This window comes from Oryza glaberrima, chromosome 4, assembly GCF_000147395.1.
Source record: "Oryza glaberrima chromosome 4, OglaRS2, whole genome shotgun sequence".
Lineage (NCBI taxonomy): Eukaryota > Viridiplantae > Streptophyta > Magnoliopsida > Poales > Poaceae > Oryza > Oryza glaberrima.
The window spans coordinates 26,659,746-26,676,870 of NC_068329.1; the positions used below are offsets into that span (position 1 = coordinate 26,659,746).

The 17,125-nt window shown below is 39.2% G+C and overlaps 1 protein-coding gene across 1 annotated transcript; it reads left to right on the plus strand.

Moving 5' to 3' along the window:
- Positions 1-2,286: 2,286 nt before the first annotated feature.
- LOC127770520 (uncharacterized) lies at positions 2,287-16,642 on the plus strand. Its single transcript, XM_052296270.1, has 14 exons — positions 2,287-2,677; positions 3,958-4,494; positions 4,610-5,749; positions 5,853-6,177; positions 6,698-6,953; positions 7,036-7,252; positions 7,879-8,231; positions 8,466-8,969; positions 10,393-11,593; positions 11,740-12,096; positions 12,384-12,621; positions 13,210-15,776; positions 15,858-15,982; positions 16,163-16,642. The coding sequence occupies exons 1-14, from the start codon at positions 2,564-2,566 to the stop codon at positions 16,443-16,445; spliced, it is 8,217 nt and encodes a 2,738-aa protein (XP_052152230.1). The 5' UTR covers positions 2,287-2,563; the 3' UTR covers positions 16,446-16,642.
- Positions 16,643-17,125: the final 483 nt, after the last annotated feature.

Consider the following 17,125-nt stretch of genomic DNA (forward strand, 5'->3'; position numbering starts at 1 on the left):
ACAGGGAAAAAAAACAAAATATCGTATCTTTTCCTTAGGGGAGACGGAATCGAACTCTTAACACGCGAGGTAATTGGAGTGATGATGTGCCTTCGTGCGTGGAAAGATGGTTAGATGGAGGTGACAGGGAAGGAAAGCCGTCCGGACCGGGGAGAGATGACACGGATCGCGTGGGCTTTTCGTACAATCCGACGTTCTCACTGTCCATAAGGCAAAGCCTTGCAGGCCGAAAGGCGAAAGAATTGGGCTTTTCATTGTGGTAGGGTCTCATGCTCTCGTTCTCCTTTGCCATCTCTTCGCCTACACCGGCTTCGTCCCTCTCCTGATCCTCTCGTCTTCCTACGAAAAAAAAATGAAAAAATGCTAGTGCTGCCTACGAGAGGCGTCAGCTGTAGTAACTTGTACAGCTACTACTTTCACCGAATTGTTCTCGTCGGGAAGCGTGGGGGGCATCGGCGTGCCAGTAGTTGTTATTTCCAGAAGAACAGCAGTTGGTGCGAGCTTTTACTCTGGAAGGTGTAGGCACCGAGTGATGTTACTACAACGTTGGGTGTGTTCCTGAAAAAAGTTAGAAGTTAGAAGAAAGTTGAGAGTTTGAAAAAAAAAAGTTAAAAGTTTATGTATGTAGGAAAGTTTTTATATGATATGATGTGATGGAAAGTTGGGAATAGGGAGCAAACTAAACACAGCCGTTGTTGTTTTTTTTTTTGCCTTTCCTTTTTCATTTCAAAAACTCAAGCCTACTCGAATCCTTGCTAGCAGTAATAGTTGTAATTCGAAGGTTATTGAGCCAAATAGAAAAATAGCGACACAACTGCTACAATCATGTCGCGGCAAACTACAACCACAAGTAAACTTCATCTCTTAACTCCACTAAAACAACACTTAGACTATCATAAGGACCCTCCTTAAAACATCGCCTTCAACGAGGAAACGAGGCGTGCACGCGCCATCATTGTCATGTTCCAATCAACTAGGATCAGACCATTGGTTTTCACCTAGGAAAATTCCGTGAACTCCAAACAATGCCTTCAAGAAGGGAAGAACGTCCATTGCCAGGTACAACCAATTAAGGCCAAACTTAGGGATTTAACCCCGGAGTCAAAGAATTAGTAGCAAGCAGGAGTACCACCTTAACGAAGTCCACTAGCATTGGTTGCCCCATCATTCCGAGACAGAACCTCCATACCTTCCAAACTTAACACAATCACAAAAGAACATCATACCTACATATTTCTATAGATACCCCTACAAAGATAATGTCGCGAGAAGCCGAAAAGGTGCATGCCCAAAATCCATAGGGTGGATCTAAAGGATGTGACTTAGATGTAAGCGATACCTTGAATCGAAGCCAAGCTGACGATGATCTATGGTAGATCTGAACGTCACCGCCTTATGATGAAGAAAACATCATTACGAGAAGTAGCCGCTAACCATTGGATAAGAAGATAGTCGGCGTTGTCCGCCCCCTTCAATTGCGACAAGGTGAAGATGTCCTCGATGCCGGCGAACTAGAGAATCTTCTTAGGCACGCATGCCGCTACGATGCCCAAGCCCTCGCCGACTCCAAGCGAACGGTGGAAGTCGCACTTGCCGGCGATGTGCAACTTCCCCATCTTGTTCCCTAGTAGCCACAATGGAGGTTGGCGATGATGACAGTGTTTATGAAAGGTGGTGTTTACCTCTTCACTTGACCCGAGCATGACACGCTCGTTGCCCCGTCCAGCCGCCGCCGTTGACGAACTCATCCAACAGTATTCGCTGCTCAGCGCGCACCTGTGCGATACCCCGCCGCCGCCTTCAGGCCTTCATTGCACCCTGCTTGGAAGTGCGCTCTGGCGGCGACGGCGAGACAGCTTCACTCGGCAAGAAGGCGCACTCCTAATCGCCGATCTGCAAATTACGGATTGATCTGTAATCAACACGTGAGCAAAAAAAAGAAGAAGATAGTTTTGATAAAAAGTTGCAACTTTTAAAATTTAGTCATGATGTTAATATATACTGTAGTCTACCCTCCGTCTCAAATAAATATAATCCTAACGGCGAATCTGGATATATGCGTTGTCAGATTTATAGTTAGGATTTATTTATTTTTCTTTCGAGAGTAGTAGATGTAAACGAGTGAACATTTGCAACAGTGAAATTTTTTGTTTTTGCTGGCATGCCTTGTGTGGATTCCTTTTTGATAAAAACTGGTAGCAGTAAAATCATATCAACGCGGCCAATACACTCGACACGGTCACACACCACCGCGGCTGCCTCTTTGCCTTCCCCATACAACGGGTCCAGTCCCCGATGATCCAAAAAGGCCCGAACCGCAGCGTCTCGGTTCTTTCTTCCTTTTACTTCTCACAGAAGCTGAAGAGACTCCTCCGCCATCAAACCCCTCTCCTCCTCCCTCATCCCACTGATCACTCCGGTTTCTCCGCGAGCAGCGAAGCGACCGCCATTAGACTCGACGCGACCGCGACTCCGGCGAACTACTACTCCTCCTCCTCGCTCTTCCTCGCGAATGCTGGTCGCGGCTTGCTGCTACTAGCCTCTCCACCACCCAGTTTGGTCGATGAGAGAGAAGGGCCCCTGCCGCGGCGGCAACATGGGGGAGAGGGATTTGGGCGACATCGTGCTCTCCTGGTCGCTCGGTGAGGTCATGGACGACGACCTCTACAGAGGAAAGGTGATTGATCGATCCTCATGGCTGCTAATGATTTTGCGCGAGGCAGTGTTGCTGACCTGAGCAATTTGTTTCGTTATTTTTTTATTAAAAAATTCGGGGTGTGAACTGCGAGATGGATGCATGGGGTTTTCTGTGTACGATTTTTTTTTCTAAAAAAACGCAAATATTAGGGAGTGACTTAACATCAAATAATTAAAAAGGGTGAGGCTTCGAATCTAGGTCGTTTAGGCCACAGCCTTGTTTAGCTAACCAGAAGACCCCTAAGCGTTTCTCGTATGATTTGTTCTTCTATGTTTACCTGGGAGCAAGCTGTTGTATATTGTAGATGTTTTGTGAGTCGCTTGTAGTGTCCTGTTGCTTAATGCCTTGTTCTGTTATAGAAGCTCACTAGTCAGTAGTCCGTACGTCCTGTAACCTCTGTAGTTTGGAGTGTTCGGAAATGCAGTTGATACTCCCTCCATATTTTAATGCATGACGCCGTTGACTTTTAACCAATGTTTGACCATTCGTTTTATTCAATTTTTTTTGCAAATATGAAAAATATTTATATCATGTTTAAAGAACATTTGATAATGAACCAAGTCACAATAAAATAAATGGTAATTACATAAATTTTTTTGAATAAAACGATTTATCAAACATTAGACAAAAGGTCTACAGCGTCATACATTAAAATATAGAGGTAGTATATGTTCTGATTGCTGTGTACGTGCAACGCGATCAATAAATGGTTTGCTACTTTGATTATGCATGGGGATCAGGAAATCATACGTTTGCTAGCTGAGAGTGCTACCGTACATGCGAATGATCTGGGCCAACTAAGCAAGCTGTATTAATTTTAATGGAGTTGCCCATTGTCGTCGAAAAGCGCGAGGTACTAGTAATTTCTCTATGAGTGCGGTCCATGATCATCCGTGAGGGTTTTACAACGTTCTGCTGCATGATCTAACATAAGGTTCATACACGTGAGAACTGAGAAACTTCCAAATGCTGTTGAGAGAGAGAGAGATAGATGTTTGGTGTGTACACATGTTGTGTAATGACAGGCATATCTGCGTATGCTGCAATGCCATTGGTGGTTAGGTCACCTCTTGATGTGAGCAACTCAAGTCTTAATGCCTTATATTGATTCTTGCTTTTTTTTTTTTTGTTTTTGTCTATGAAATAGTCTGGACGATAGTTCTGTTAGCATTAGTTCCAACCATTGTATTCTACTTGTTGCCTCACATTGTTTTCCGTATAGCCTTTATCACATCTCTGATTATGTGCTCTTTTTGTAGGTTGAGGAAATTCCTCTCAGTTTCATGTCCCTTGATCACTATTTCAAAACATATGCTGCACCTCTGATTGAGGAAACAAGATCCGATCTGTGCTCATGTCTTGAGCTCATATCAGAAGCACCCATTTCTAAGATACTGTCTATGGAAGAAGCAGGAAAATCAGGATTGTATTTTATGGATGTGGACTTCTGGGATAACGGGGCTGGTTTTTCTTCCGAGGCTTATACTGCTAGGAATGGAGATATATTTATATTGTCTAGTATGAAACCTGAATCTGCAGATGACTTGAACCGCTATGGTGTGACATACTGCCTGGCTATGGTTACTGAAGTTTCTATGGATGATGAATTCCAGAAGGGTTTCCGAGTGAAAGTTGCAAAGGATGTAACTCTACAAGAAGGCTTCAACAGACTTAGACATGCGATATTTCTTAATAATATTATGACAAACTTACGGATATGGAAAGCAATTTGCTTTGACATGGGCATGAACAACAATTTCACAGTAATCAAGTCACTCTTTGCCCCCACATATATGGTAATGCGTTGATTATTTGGCCTTCAATATTTCTTAATAGTCCATGGTACAAATGTTTTTGGGCATCTGGTAGCATTGTAGCTAACCTCCTCTTTGTTGGCTGACTCTGTTGTAGGGTGATGACGTTTGTGATATCTGTGTTAAACAGGATGAGCACTGTTTGGCTTTATGTACTGAGCAATTACTGTCAATTAATCTTAATCAATCGCAAGTGGATGCTATTGAGTCTGTTATCTCAGCAGTGCAGTGTAGGCATTTGAATCTCATGAAACTTATATGGGGTCCACCAGGTACTGGAAAGACCAAGACAGTTAGTGCTTTGCTTTGGGCTTTGGCATGTTTGAAATGCAGAACTCTTACATGTGCACCCACAAATGTTGCTATTGTTGGAGTTTGTACTCGGTTCCTTCATATTTTGAGGGATTTCAACAAGAATGCCAATGAAAACTTTCTACCCTTTTCTCTTGGTGATGTCTTGTTATTTGGAAACAAGTATAATATGGACATCACTGAGGACCTTCAAGATGTTTTCTTAGATTGTCGTGCTGATGAACTTGTTGAATGCTTTTCATCGTTGTCTGGGTGGAGATACAGAATAGCTTCTATGGCTTCCTTTTTTGAGGATTGTGGTTCTCAGTATGATATGCTTCTTGAGGATGATGGAAGAAGCGATCCTATTTGTTTCCTGGACTTTATAAAGACACAATTTGATGTGACAGCCACAGCTTTAAAGAAATGCATAATGAACTTATTGATTCACCTTCCTAGGAAGTGCTTTTCACATGATAGCATCAGTAATATATCAATGCTCTTTGATTCACTGGAAAAAGTTGAAGCCCTTTTACATCATGAAAATTTAACTGATGATGGTGCAAAAAGGGGCTTTGGTTTTCTGTCTATTCAAGACATTTCTTGTGCAAAGTCTGCATTCATTATTGAGAAGGAACTGAATAGAGCAAAGTTATCATGCCTTCAATTGCTTGAAGATCTTGAGAGATCACTGGATCTACCTACTGGTAGAGACAGAAATTGGATTCAGAACTACTGCATGCGTAATGCAACACTTATTTTTTGTACCTCCTCTAGCTCGTATCGATTGCATCACATGGAAATTGCACCGCTTGATGTGTTAATTGTGGATGAGGCGGCTCAAGTGAGGGAATGTGAATTGATTATTCCACTACGTCTGCATTGGCTGAAACATGTTGTTTTAGTAGGAGATGACTGCCAGCTGAGACCAATGGTTAAAAGCCAAGTAGTTTTCTTCCTCACTGTGTCTTATTTGTTCAATAGTTCTTTTTGATCGTTTGATGGTCATCATAACCTCACAATAATTTTCTTTCATTGTTCATCTTTAGGTATGCAAAGAAGCTGGATTTGGAATTAGTCTTTTTGAGAGATTGGTTGTACTGGATTTTGAAAAACATTTGCTGAATATACAATATCGCATGGATCCTCGTATCAGCTTGTTTCCTAATGTTCAATTTTATGGGAGGAAGATTTTAGATGGTCCAAATGTCATGTCCTCTGTCTATAACAAAGATTACACAAACCTCCCTTTTGGTACCTATGCTTTTATAAACATCAGTGATGGAAGGGAAGAAAAAGAGGGCACTGGAAACAGTTGGCGAAACCTGGTTGAAGTTGCTGTTGTTTTGCACCTGATCCAAACAATTTTTAAAAGTATATTTCTTTTTCTCATCATGGTATTTCTAATGTCTATATGAAACTACTTGGATAATATAACATTATATCTTTATTTCTTGCTTACATGAGATATTGCCCTACAAATTAGAGTGTTCTTTGCCTACGTTGTACAGTTGGCTCAGAATTTCTTCAGCACATGGTCCTTCAGTATTTATTGTATTGTAGAGAAATATAACTTTACTGACTTATTAGCTGTCAGCTGCAACAATTTGTGATTTTGATATCCAATGTTGAGTGTGCGTTGTAAACTGCTTTAATCTGGGTTATTGTTTGATGTATCACTTTGTAAATGTTCGTGTATGTGAGCAATACTAACATTTCCCATTTCAACAAAGGAATATTTCATCTTAGAGAGTGTTAAATTCTTTACATTTCTTTAAACAATTGTACACTGATAGTTGTTCCTATGAATTTTCTTTCCTTGGTCATGTTCAAACAATTGAATTCTGAGGAGATTAATAATCATATAACTTTGTTACCTTGTTTTCTCCTGCAGCTTGGAAAAGGAAAGGACAAATGCTCAGCATTGGTGTGATCTCTCCGTACAGTTCTCAAGTTGATGCAATAGAAAGCAGACTTGGCAAATTGTATGACACGTGTGATGGCTTTCATGTGCGCGTAAAGTCTGTTGATGGTTTCCAAGGAGAAGAAGATGATATTATCATACTATCGACAGTTAGGTCTAATGTGAAAGGCATTGTTGGATTTCTTGCTGATGAACAAAGAACAAATGTTGCTCTTACAAGAGCAAGGTTCGCATCAATATGTTGTTTGACTATAATTGGAATATTAACTGTGATAATACTGATTAATATGCTGGTTTATTTGATGTAGGCACTGCCTTTGGATTCTAGGTAATGCTAATACACTGTATAGTAGTGGGACAGTATGGAAAGACCTTATAGCTGATGCACAAAGACGTAAATGTATCATTGATGCTACTAATGACGCAGCCATATGTAAGTTGGTTTTGAAAGTCAAGAATGAACTTGATGAACTTGACGATCTACTTAATGCGGATTCAGCCGTTTTCAGCAATACTAGATGGAAAGTAAGTGCACTATACTGTAGCTTGGTCTTTAATATATTTATGTAAATTATTGAAGGCTATATAGTGTAGAATGACCCCGCATATTTTTAAGTCTTAAGGCTGTGTTCCTTAGAGCTGGGAACGTTGCCCTCTAGCACGGAAAATGGAGCAGTTCATTAGCACATGATTAATTAAGTATTAGTCAAAAAAAACTTGAAAAATGGATTGATATGATTTTCAAAGCAACTTTCCTATAGAATTTTTTTTTGCAAAAAGTACACTGTTTAGCCGTTTGAAAAGCGTGCACATGGAAAACGATGGAGAGGAGTTGGGAACTCTCATTGTCGAACTCAGCCTAAACTTTGTTTTGGCCAAAAGAATTGAATGGTGATATCAAGTGGTACCACTATATTTACAAGTTTAATCAGGACTGACTGGTGTCTGGTCACGATATGTGCCCTGTGCCCACACATTAGTGTGGAATATTTCATATGTGTGGGGGTGTTGGAGGGGAGGGATGGGTGTAGAACAAATTATGACCACCACTGACATAGTTTGCATAAACATATTTTTCCCTAATGTGTTTGAAGAACATAGTTATTCAATTACATTTTCACTCAATTTTATTTTGTGTATTTGTTGATCAGGTCGTTTTCAGTGACGAATTTAAGAAGTCCTTTGCAAAATTAAAATACCCACAGCTTAGGAGGGAAGTACTTCAAAAGCTTATCAAACTTGGTGTTGGCTGGAGGACAACAATGAAGAATTTGAATTTCAATGTAATTGATCCTTTCCAGCTTGCAAAAGTATACAAAGTCAGGGACCTTTATCTTGTTTGGAGTACCGATATAGAGAAAAGCGAAAGGTATGTTCAGATTATAAGAATTTGGGACCTGTTGTCTCACCAGAATGTTGCAAGAACTGTTCAACGTCTTGAAAATCTGTTTTCCATGTACACGGATGAGTACCTCGATAAGTGCAGAAGAGTAAAGACTGAGGGGTATGTGCTTTTTTGTTCTGCCAGTGTTTATATTCAGGCTCTGTGGATATCTTTTCCTTTTGATGCTCTATAAACAGTGTAATCTGGTATCCTCAGAAAAAAATCACTAATCTTATTGACTTAATATATTTAATGAATGAAATGTGCCTGTACATGTCAAGGATTCTTGATGCTTGCAAATGAACTAAATATAATGTGTCTTATTTTGTGCTTCATTTTTATTGTGGATACTAGGAAACTGGAAGTGCCTGTTATTTGGGATGCCGAGCATGATATTATTCGCTATCGGAAGGTTCTGGAAGTTGATGCTCAGGAAGACCATGATCATGTGGACATATCATATGCTATGGAGAATTCAAAAGTCAGTGAAAGCTTCTTGCTAATGAAGTTCTACTCTCTATCATCTGGTGTGGCAAAACATTTGCTAACAGCTACTGATGGATCAGAAATTGATATTCCCTTTGAACTGACTGATGAAGAGCAGGCGATTATTCGATTCCCACTCACTAGTTTTATACTTGGAAGGTCAGGCACTGGTAAAACAACTGTGCTCACAATGAAGCTGATTCAAATATGGCAACAGTCTTTGATTGCATCACGTGGGCTAAATTTGGATGAAAGAAATAGTACAGCACAGAAGGATTTGAGTGAAGTAGAAACTTTTGTTAAACAAGTCTTTATCACTGTAAGCCCAAAGCTATGTTCAGCTATAAGGAATCAGATTTGCAAGCTTACAAGGTAAGTATCTTTGAACTGGAGTCTCATGGGATAATTTTTTTTTGGGGTATGCTTCAAAGTTTTTTTTCCCCTTTTTCCAAACCTGTAATAACATGTACTATTGATTACCAGTGTGCTCGTTTTATAAAGCTATACGCAATGGGATGAGTAGAAACAAACTTATAAGCTAAACCAAAACTATGCTTAACAGATTGCAAGCCACTTCAAAATCTTTCTTAATGTGCACTCTTTGAATTTACTCTGTTCTTTTTTTCTTTTTGGGAATACACAAGAATTGTACATAAGAGAAAAAGGGAAATTCACCACAAACAACAGATTTACTGCACACACAAAAGGGCATCTAGCAGAACACTTGGGTTATAACTATTTCATGTTCCAGCTTTAGCTCTAACTATGCTGTCAGACTACTAGCCGATGCATTCTTGCGCCAGCAGCAGACCACTGCTTTGCTTCTGTTATTTATCCTTCTGAATTTTTGGTTATGGTCCTTCTAAATGATTCCCTCCTTTTAAGTACTCTTTTAAAGTAAAAGTGATATTTTTATAGCAAATTACATCTACAAATGATAGGTTATACTGTATTCTCCAAAAGAAATGAAGGTGCTCCCTTTAGTTAAGATATTGAAAGGAAATACCAGTGAAAGCATAGAAGCCATATAACTTTTTTATTTTTGTCCTGCAATCTTGATCGGTTTTCTTGCATCTAGCCTAACCACTGTGGAGCAAGCGATCATGGGTAGATCTGTGAATGCGTTTTCTTCCGTAAGGAAAAAAAATGCAACAAGCTATTAGTGCTAGACTTGAACTTCAGATGGTCAAAAATTCTAACCATTTTTTTGTGATGTGCACCCCCATCAGGATTTTAGGAAGGATGTCAAAAGAGTAAGAATCTAGACCGCTTCCAAAATTTGAGAACAGAATATATTGGATCACTAAAAAAATTCTCTGAATTAATTAAAACCTATAAAATTTGTCTGCTTTAGAACCTATAAAATTTTCTTTTAAAGGTATACTTCTGCAAATTCCCTTTTCTTCTGTTTATTTAGAGTGCATTGTACTCCCTCCATTCCATAATATAAGGCACAACTACTTTTTAAAGTTGTTTCATAATATAAGGCGTGCATGCATGCATGTCATTAACTAGCACATCTTTTCCACTAAATATTATTATTTAAATCCTCTACCATTAAGATCTCTAATTTTATTGGATGCATGTATTCTATTTATTAGGATAATCCAAACTATGAGGGGATAATAATTATTTCTTGGTCTTTGGGTTAAGGGTGGTTGTGTCTTATATTTTGGAATGGAGGGAGTATTTTTTTTACTGTCTCCACTAATTAAAAAAAAAGTGCTTTTTTTAGCTTGTTAGTTATGTAAACCGTGCTCCTTCACTAAGGTTATGTTATTTCAACCATCTGTAGATATGGTTCTGGTGACGTCTCTGATCAGGCTAGCATTCTTGAAATGCCTGACATGGTTGATGATCTTGAAGACTTCACTGACATACCCGATAGTTTTATTGGTCTTCCTTGTGAGCACTATCCTCTTACTATCACGTTTTGGAAGTTTCTGATGATGCTTGATGGAACATGCAAAACTTCATTCTTTGGTACCTTTTGTGGTGAACTAAGGTCTTCCACAGAGAGAGGGTATTCAAAATCTCGAGCCCTGCAAGCTTTTATTGAAATGAAGGAAGTAACATATGAAAAATTTTCTGCTTCCTATTGGCCGCATTTTAACTCTGAACTGACAAAGAAACTTGATGCGTCCACTGTCTTCACTGAAATAATTTCTCATATAAAGGGTGGATATCAGGCGAACAAACCTTTTGGTGGCAAACTTGAAAGGCTTGATTATTTAAAGCTTTCTGAGAAGAGATTTTCGTCTCTGAACAGTCAGATGAGAGAAAGGGTATATGATATTTTTCTTGATTACGAAAGTATGAAATGCACAGCCAGGGAATTTGATTTGTCAGATTTTGTTAACAGTCTTCACAGAAACCTTCTTTCTGAGGGCTACAATGGTGATATTGTGGATTGTATTTACATAGATGAGGTGCAGGATCTTACAATGACACAGATAGCACTGCTCAAGTATGTCTGCAGGAACTTCGAGGAGGGCTTTGTTTTTGCTGGTGACACAGCACAGACGATAGCAAGAGGCATTGATTTTAGGTTTGAAGATATTCGCTCACTCTTCTATACCTATTTCCTTCCAGAAATGGAGCCATGTGGTCAAGGGATTAATCATGGAAAACAACTTCGTATCACGGATATGTTCCAGCTTACCCAAAATTTTCGCACACACTGTGGAATCCTTCGTTTGGCTCACAGTATCATGAGTCTTCTGTACTACTTTTTCCCGTCATGTGTTGACAAACTTAACCCAGAGATTGGGCTTGTATATGGAGAAGCACCTGTGCTGCTTGAATCTGGTAATGATGAGAACGCAATTATGACTATCTTTGGAGAAAGCAAGAGTGACCCTGGTAACTTGCAAGGGTTTGGTGCCGAACAAGTTATATTAGTTCGTGATGATGCAACCAAGAAACAGGTTGTTGACCTTGTTGGTAAACAAGCTCTTGTTTTGACAATTGTTGAATGTAAGGGCCTTGAGTTCCAGGTATGAGCCTTACCACTTAAATTTCAATTGTGGTTGTTGATAAGCATTTTTCCTGTTTACTGTAAGAAGCCTTTTAGGACTGAATTATGTTGTATTAAATAAATTTCTAGGATACTTATTTATTTTTAAAATATCATTTTGTGTAGGACGTGCTGCTGTACAATTTCTTTAGCTCATCACCTTTAAGAAATAAATGGAGAGTTGTGTATGACTACATGAAAGGCAAAAATGTTATAGAATCATCTGAAGAGATGTCCCACTCTTTTTTCGACAAAAACAAGCATTATCTTCTCTGTTCAGAGTTGAAGCAGCTCTATGTTGCAATTACACGAACTAGGCAAAGGCTGTGGATATGTGAGAATGCAGATGATAACTGCCGACCGATGTTTGACTACTGGAAGAAGTTGTGCCTTGTTGAAGTTAGAGTACTTGATTCTTCACTCATTGAAGCAATGCAGACAGGAAGCAGCACAGAAGAAGATTGGAGGCAACGGGGTACCAAGGTTAGTGTTATACTCTCCGTCCAAAAATTCAAGGCATGCATGTATTTCAAAACGTTGACATTTACAACTTTTGTCTAATACTCGTTTCCATCATGTTTGGTCATGTTGAATACAGTACATTAGTCCATTCATCATGCTATCTGTTTCGTCAAGGTTTTAGTCATGTTGATTGTTTGGCCCTTTCTTTTAGACAATTGATATGTGGACTTATGTTTTTTCAGTTTTAGCTCTTCTTTCCAGCACCGTTGTTGAGCTACTTATAACACATGCACATTCTTTCCTTGTAGCTATTCGCTGAGGGGCAATATGAAATGGCTACGATGTGCTTTGAAAAGGCAGGTGATGCTTACAGAGAAAAGTTAGCAAGAGCTGCTGGACTTCTAGCAACTGCTGACCGTGTCATCTCTACAAACTTTGAGATGGGTCAGTCTTCATTGCAAAAAGCTTCAGAAATCTTTGAGTCTATTGGCAAGCATGAGAAAGCTGCTACTTGCTATATGAAATTAGGTGACTACAAAAAAGCAGGTATGATGACTGTCTTAAATTGTTATATGGTTGTGTATTACATTTTTTATGTCTTCACCTTTCCATCTTGTTTTAACAAATGGCAAGTTTCTCAGGAAGGTTCTCCCCAAAAGTAAATGATTCTTCCTCAGCGAATTTCTGCTTCCAGATATTTTTTGTAACATTTTTTTTCCTGGTAGTATCATACTCCCTCCATTCCAAATTGATCTACATATTTCATAGGTACACCAAGACCAAGAAAAGCTAATAACTCTCTCATACTATATTTACTATAGCAACAAACTCGATGCATGTTCCATCCCCACTATTTCCTAGCTAATAGCAAATCAAGATATTGCATGTGGGTTATAAATACTTGTGTGCATGGATGCATGCATCAATGTCCATTTACTCCAATGCACAAATAACGAATAGACTTAATAAATGAACACAAATATGATGATCATTTAGGAATAACCTCAAAAAAACTATATGTAGATCAATTTGGAATGGAGGGAGTATTTGCCTATATTGGGTTTTCACACAAGTATTACCACATAACTTTCATAACATTTTCAAAACATCTAATGTGGCTTTAACTTCTATCAGGAATGGTTTATATGGAAAAATGTGGTAATTCCAGGCTAAAGGATGCTGGGGACTGTTTTGAACTGAGTGCCTGCTGGTCACTGGCAGCTGACGCATACTTTAGAGCTAAATGTTACGCCAAGTGTTTGTCCATGTGTTCTAAAGGAAAACTGTTCCAAAAGGGCCTACTTCTCTTGCAACAGTTGGAGGAACATTTGCTTGAAAATTCCAGCCTCGTCAAGGTGGCTGCTATTAGAAACACATTTCTAGAAGATTGTGCGCTACACTATTTTGAGTGTGGAGACATAAAGCACATGATGCCATTTGTTAAGTCTTTCAGCTCTATGGATCACATTCGTGTATTCTTAAATTCTAAGAATCTTGTGGATGAACTGCTGAGTGTAGAGATGGATATGGGTAATTTTGTTGAAGCTGCTGGGATAGCAAAGCATACAGGAAACGTCTTATTGGAGGCCGATCTGCTTGAAAAGGCAGGTTTTCTTGAAAATGCTACACAACTTATCCTCCTTCAATTATTTGTGAATTCTCTCTGGGCTTCGCACAGTACAGGATGGCCTCCAAAAAGGTTTGCGGAGAAGGAGCAATTGCTTGCAAAAGCCAAAGAAATGTCAAGGAATGTATCGGAGTCATTCTACTGCCTTGTTTGCTCAGAAGCAGATGCCCTTTCAGATGAACATAAGTCTCTTGCCAGCATAACTTATAACTTGATTGAGGGCAATAAATGTGGAAACTTGTTAGTCGAACTTATAGCTTCTCGCTTGATTCTTGATGTTCATCTTCAGGCTGAAGCCTCTGGATACTGTTTTGAATCAGAGCCAGGGTCTCATGATGGACGGCATTGCAAAGATATGCTAGTTCTTAATCAGATATCACTTGAAACTCTAGTATACGATTGGAATTACTGGAGTTCAATTATAGTCAAAGTGCTCAGGCATCTTGATCACCCTAAGGACGCAGAATCAAATGATTTGGCAGCAATCTGTGAAGATCTTTGTGCTAAATACTTTGGATGGAGAAAAGATGGTGATTATGACTGGTATGTGGTACTTAACACAGACTCTAGCTGGCTGTCTAACACAGGAAGAAATTATTTGCAGCAAGTTGGCAGGAGATGTTGGCTGGATACTCTCCATTGTCATTCTTGTGCTAAGGATTTTTGGATCAATGAACTTTATTCTGTTGGTTTGAGTGTACTCAAGAAGTTGGAATCTATTGTCCAAATTTTGCCAACATCATCATGCTCCCTGGGTAGAACTATACTCGTTATATACGAAGTTGCAAAGTTTCTAAAGGAATCAGAGTTTGGCATGCCAAAAAATACCATAAAGTACTACTCTATTCTTTGTGAACGTCGCTTCTTCGAGTTGGTTTTCCTTGTCTGGAGGGATGAAACACCAAAGAGCCTCTTGTGTATACTTGACTCAGCGACTACATATAACCTGCTCTCTGATTCCATCTGTTCATATCTTGGTTCAAGAAACAATAAAATGACTCATAGTCAAGTTGGGAGAATAACTATGCTTCTTCTCCATGCAGCAAGGTTGGATGATTCGTTGATTTCACAGCTTGTGCAATATCTGGACAGAGGTTCTGAGTGGGCAACTTTTTTTCTATCGTTGAAGAAGTATCTTGACAATGGTGTTAGCAGAGACATCTTACTCTTGGACTTCAAATTTGCTCTTGATTGCACTTATAAGGCAAACTGGAGGGCTGAACACTACATATCCCCGATATGCTATGTAGATCTCATTGAGTGCCTTGGCTTTTTGGCTACAATGCATCTTGTACTGAATGACTATATGTTCTGCACAAAATCTCTGTTGGCCAAAATGATGAAGTGTCGCACTACCAAGGGTTACTTTGAGACATGTATGGCTCCTAGCACAGATATCGATCTGGGCTATGCAGGTCATTCAGCACGGTGTTTCATATACCTGTCAGTTAAGGATCTTTTGGGAAGCAAGCGTATGATTGTAGAGTGGGTTCAGAACACCTCTACTCCAACTAGTTCTTATGTTCCAATCCTTCTGAGATTAGTTATCACACTTTATCTTGTGACTGTAAACCAAGACGTTGGAGATTTGTATGAGGTTACAGCTTTCCTCGAGAAAAATCATGTTTTTACGGATTTACCTCCTGAGTTCTCTGAAAAGATTAGAAATGCTTTGAGGATGAAGTCTCGCACAGTGAAGAACTTCATGAGGGTATTTGCTGATGCCCTTGCAGCAATAGGAACTCGCATGGTAGTTATGGGTGATATTAAGAAGGCAATGGCACATAAATGCCAGCCAGACTTGAATGCTGATATGATTAGCAGTGTGGATTTGAGTGATGCTAAGAAGGTAATGGCACTTCTTTCAACAGAGAAGTCAAGTAGTTTAAAGCAGGAACCTCAGCTGCCAGAGATCAAATCTGTTTGTAACAAAATTTGCAACGCTACTTCTGGTCACTTCCCTTTGACAAGTGTAGGAGGTAGCCAGAAGAGCACAAGTAATTTTAATTTGAGTGATGTGGATCATCCTTTGTTGGAGAAGTTTGAGGCGTTTCAAGTCAATATGCCTCAAAAGGTGAGTTGATAATTTGGTAAATTCGTTTGGTCATCTTCCCTTTTGTTCAATTGTTTAACTACGGACAGCGTTTTTCTGCAGAAAAATGGAAGCTTAATTTCTCAAATTCTTAGAAGTCCCCTTTCCTGGATAGAGCAAAGAGCTCCTCCTGTGCAAATGTTAGAGTTGAGACACATTTGCAAGCAAGTCGAAGAACAGCATGTTAGGTAAGCAAATATGGTTGAGTTGTGTGACCTCGTACCATCCTTGTGCTGCTTGCCAACGTGTATAAAATGTTGAAACGATCACCTGAGCACATCATGTTCTAGCAGCTTAACACAGTACTTTTCTTGTCGGTTAATTTCGTGTGTTCTTTAAACTTCATCTCCATTTTTCTGCCATCACAGGGAGAAGAGAGCTTTGTCCGTGAAGGATCTCCATTCAAACCGGGAACATGGTGATGGTGAAAAAAATATTGGGAAGATCGTCGACGTGCAAGGAAGCCAATCTAACCCTGACAGAGCTAGCGAATGGAGTGGATGCTCAGATGACGAGCAAGAGACGGGAGGAAGTAATGTGGTGGAGTCGACCAAAGAAGCACCAGCCGCTGCCAGCTCCGGCCCCAGCTCCAAAAACAAGCCGCAGAAAAAGAAGAAATCTAAGAAGTCCAAGCGTAGCGGCAGGAAGTAGTCTCTGTTTTGTTTTGCTCTTCTGCCTGACCAGACGTCGGATGGCCTTTTTTGCTTACACCGTTGTAAGTCCAGCAGCAAGGCCAGCTTTGCTTAACTGGATGTACTCCCTCCATACTGAAATCGTTTTTGACAGCGACACGGTCTCTAAAACACAACTTTAACTTCCTGTTTCTATAAAAATATTTATTGAAAAGTGATATATGTATACTTTTATAAAAATATTTTTCATGACAAATCTATTTATATAATTTTTATATTTTCAAACTCAACAACTTGAGAGATATTTATAATTTATATTTCTAAGTTTTGACTTAACCGTATCCTAAACGATCTCCTTTACGAGTACGGAGGGAGTACTTGATAAGAATTGTTTGCTTATACAGTGACTGTCCGTGCATTAGTGGAAAAAAAGGGAATGCTTTCTCACCCCCAGTCTTTGTGTTTGATTTCAAACTAAAATTCATCCTTAATTCAAGTTATGAAATTCGAAACTGCTCCGTTTCCTATTATGTCTCTTTTTCAAAGTTAGAACTTGTTAAAAGTTTGATAAAGTTTATAGAAAAGTGTAACAACATTTATAATACTAAATTAGTTTTATTAAACCGATCATTGAATGTGTTTTGATAGTTTTCGTTTTATGTTAAAAGTATTGATATATTTTCATACAAACTTGATCAA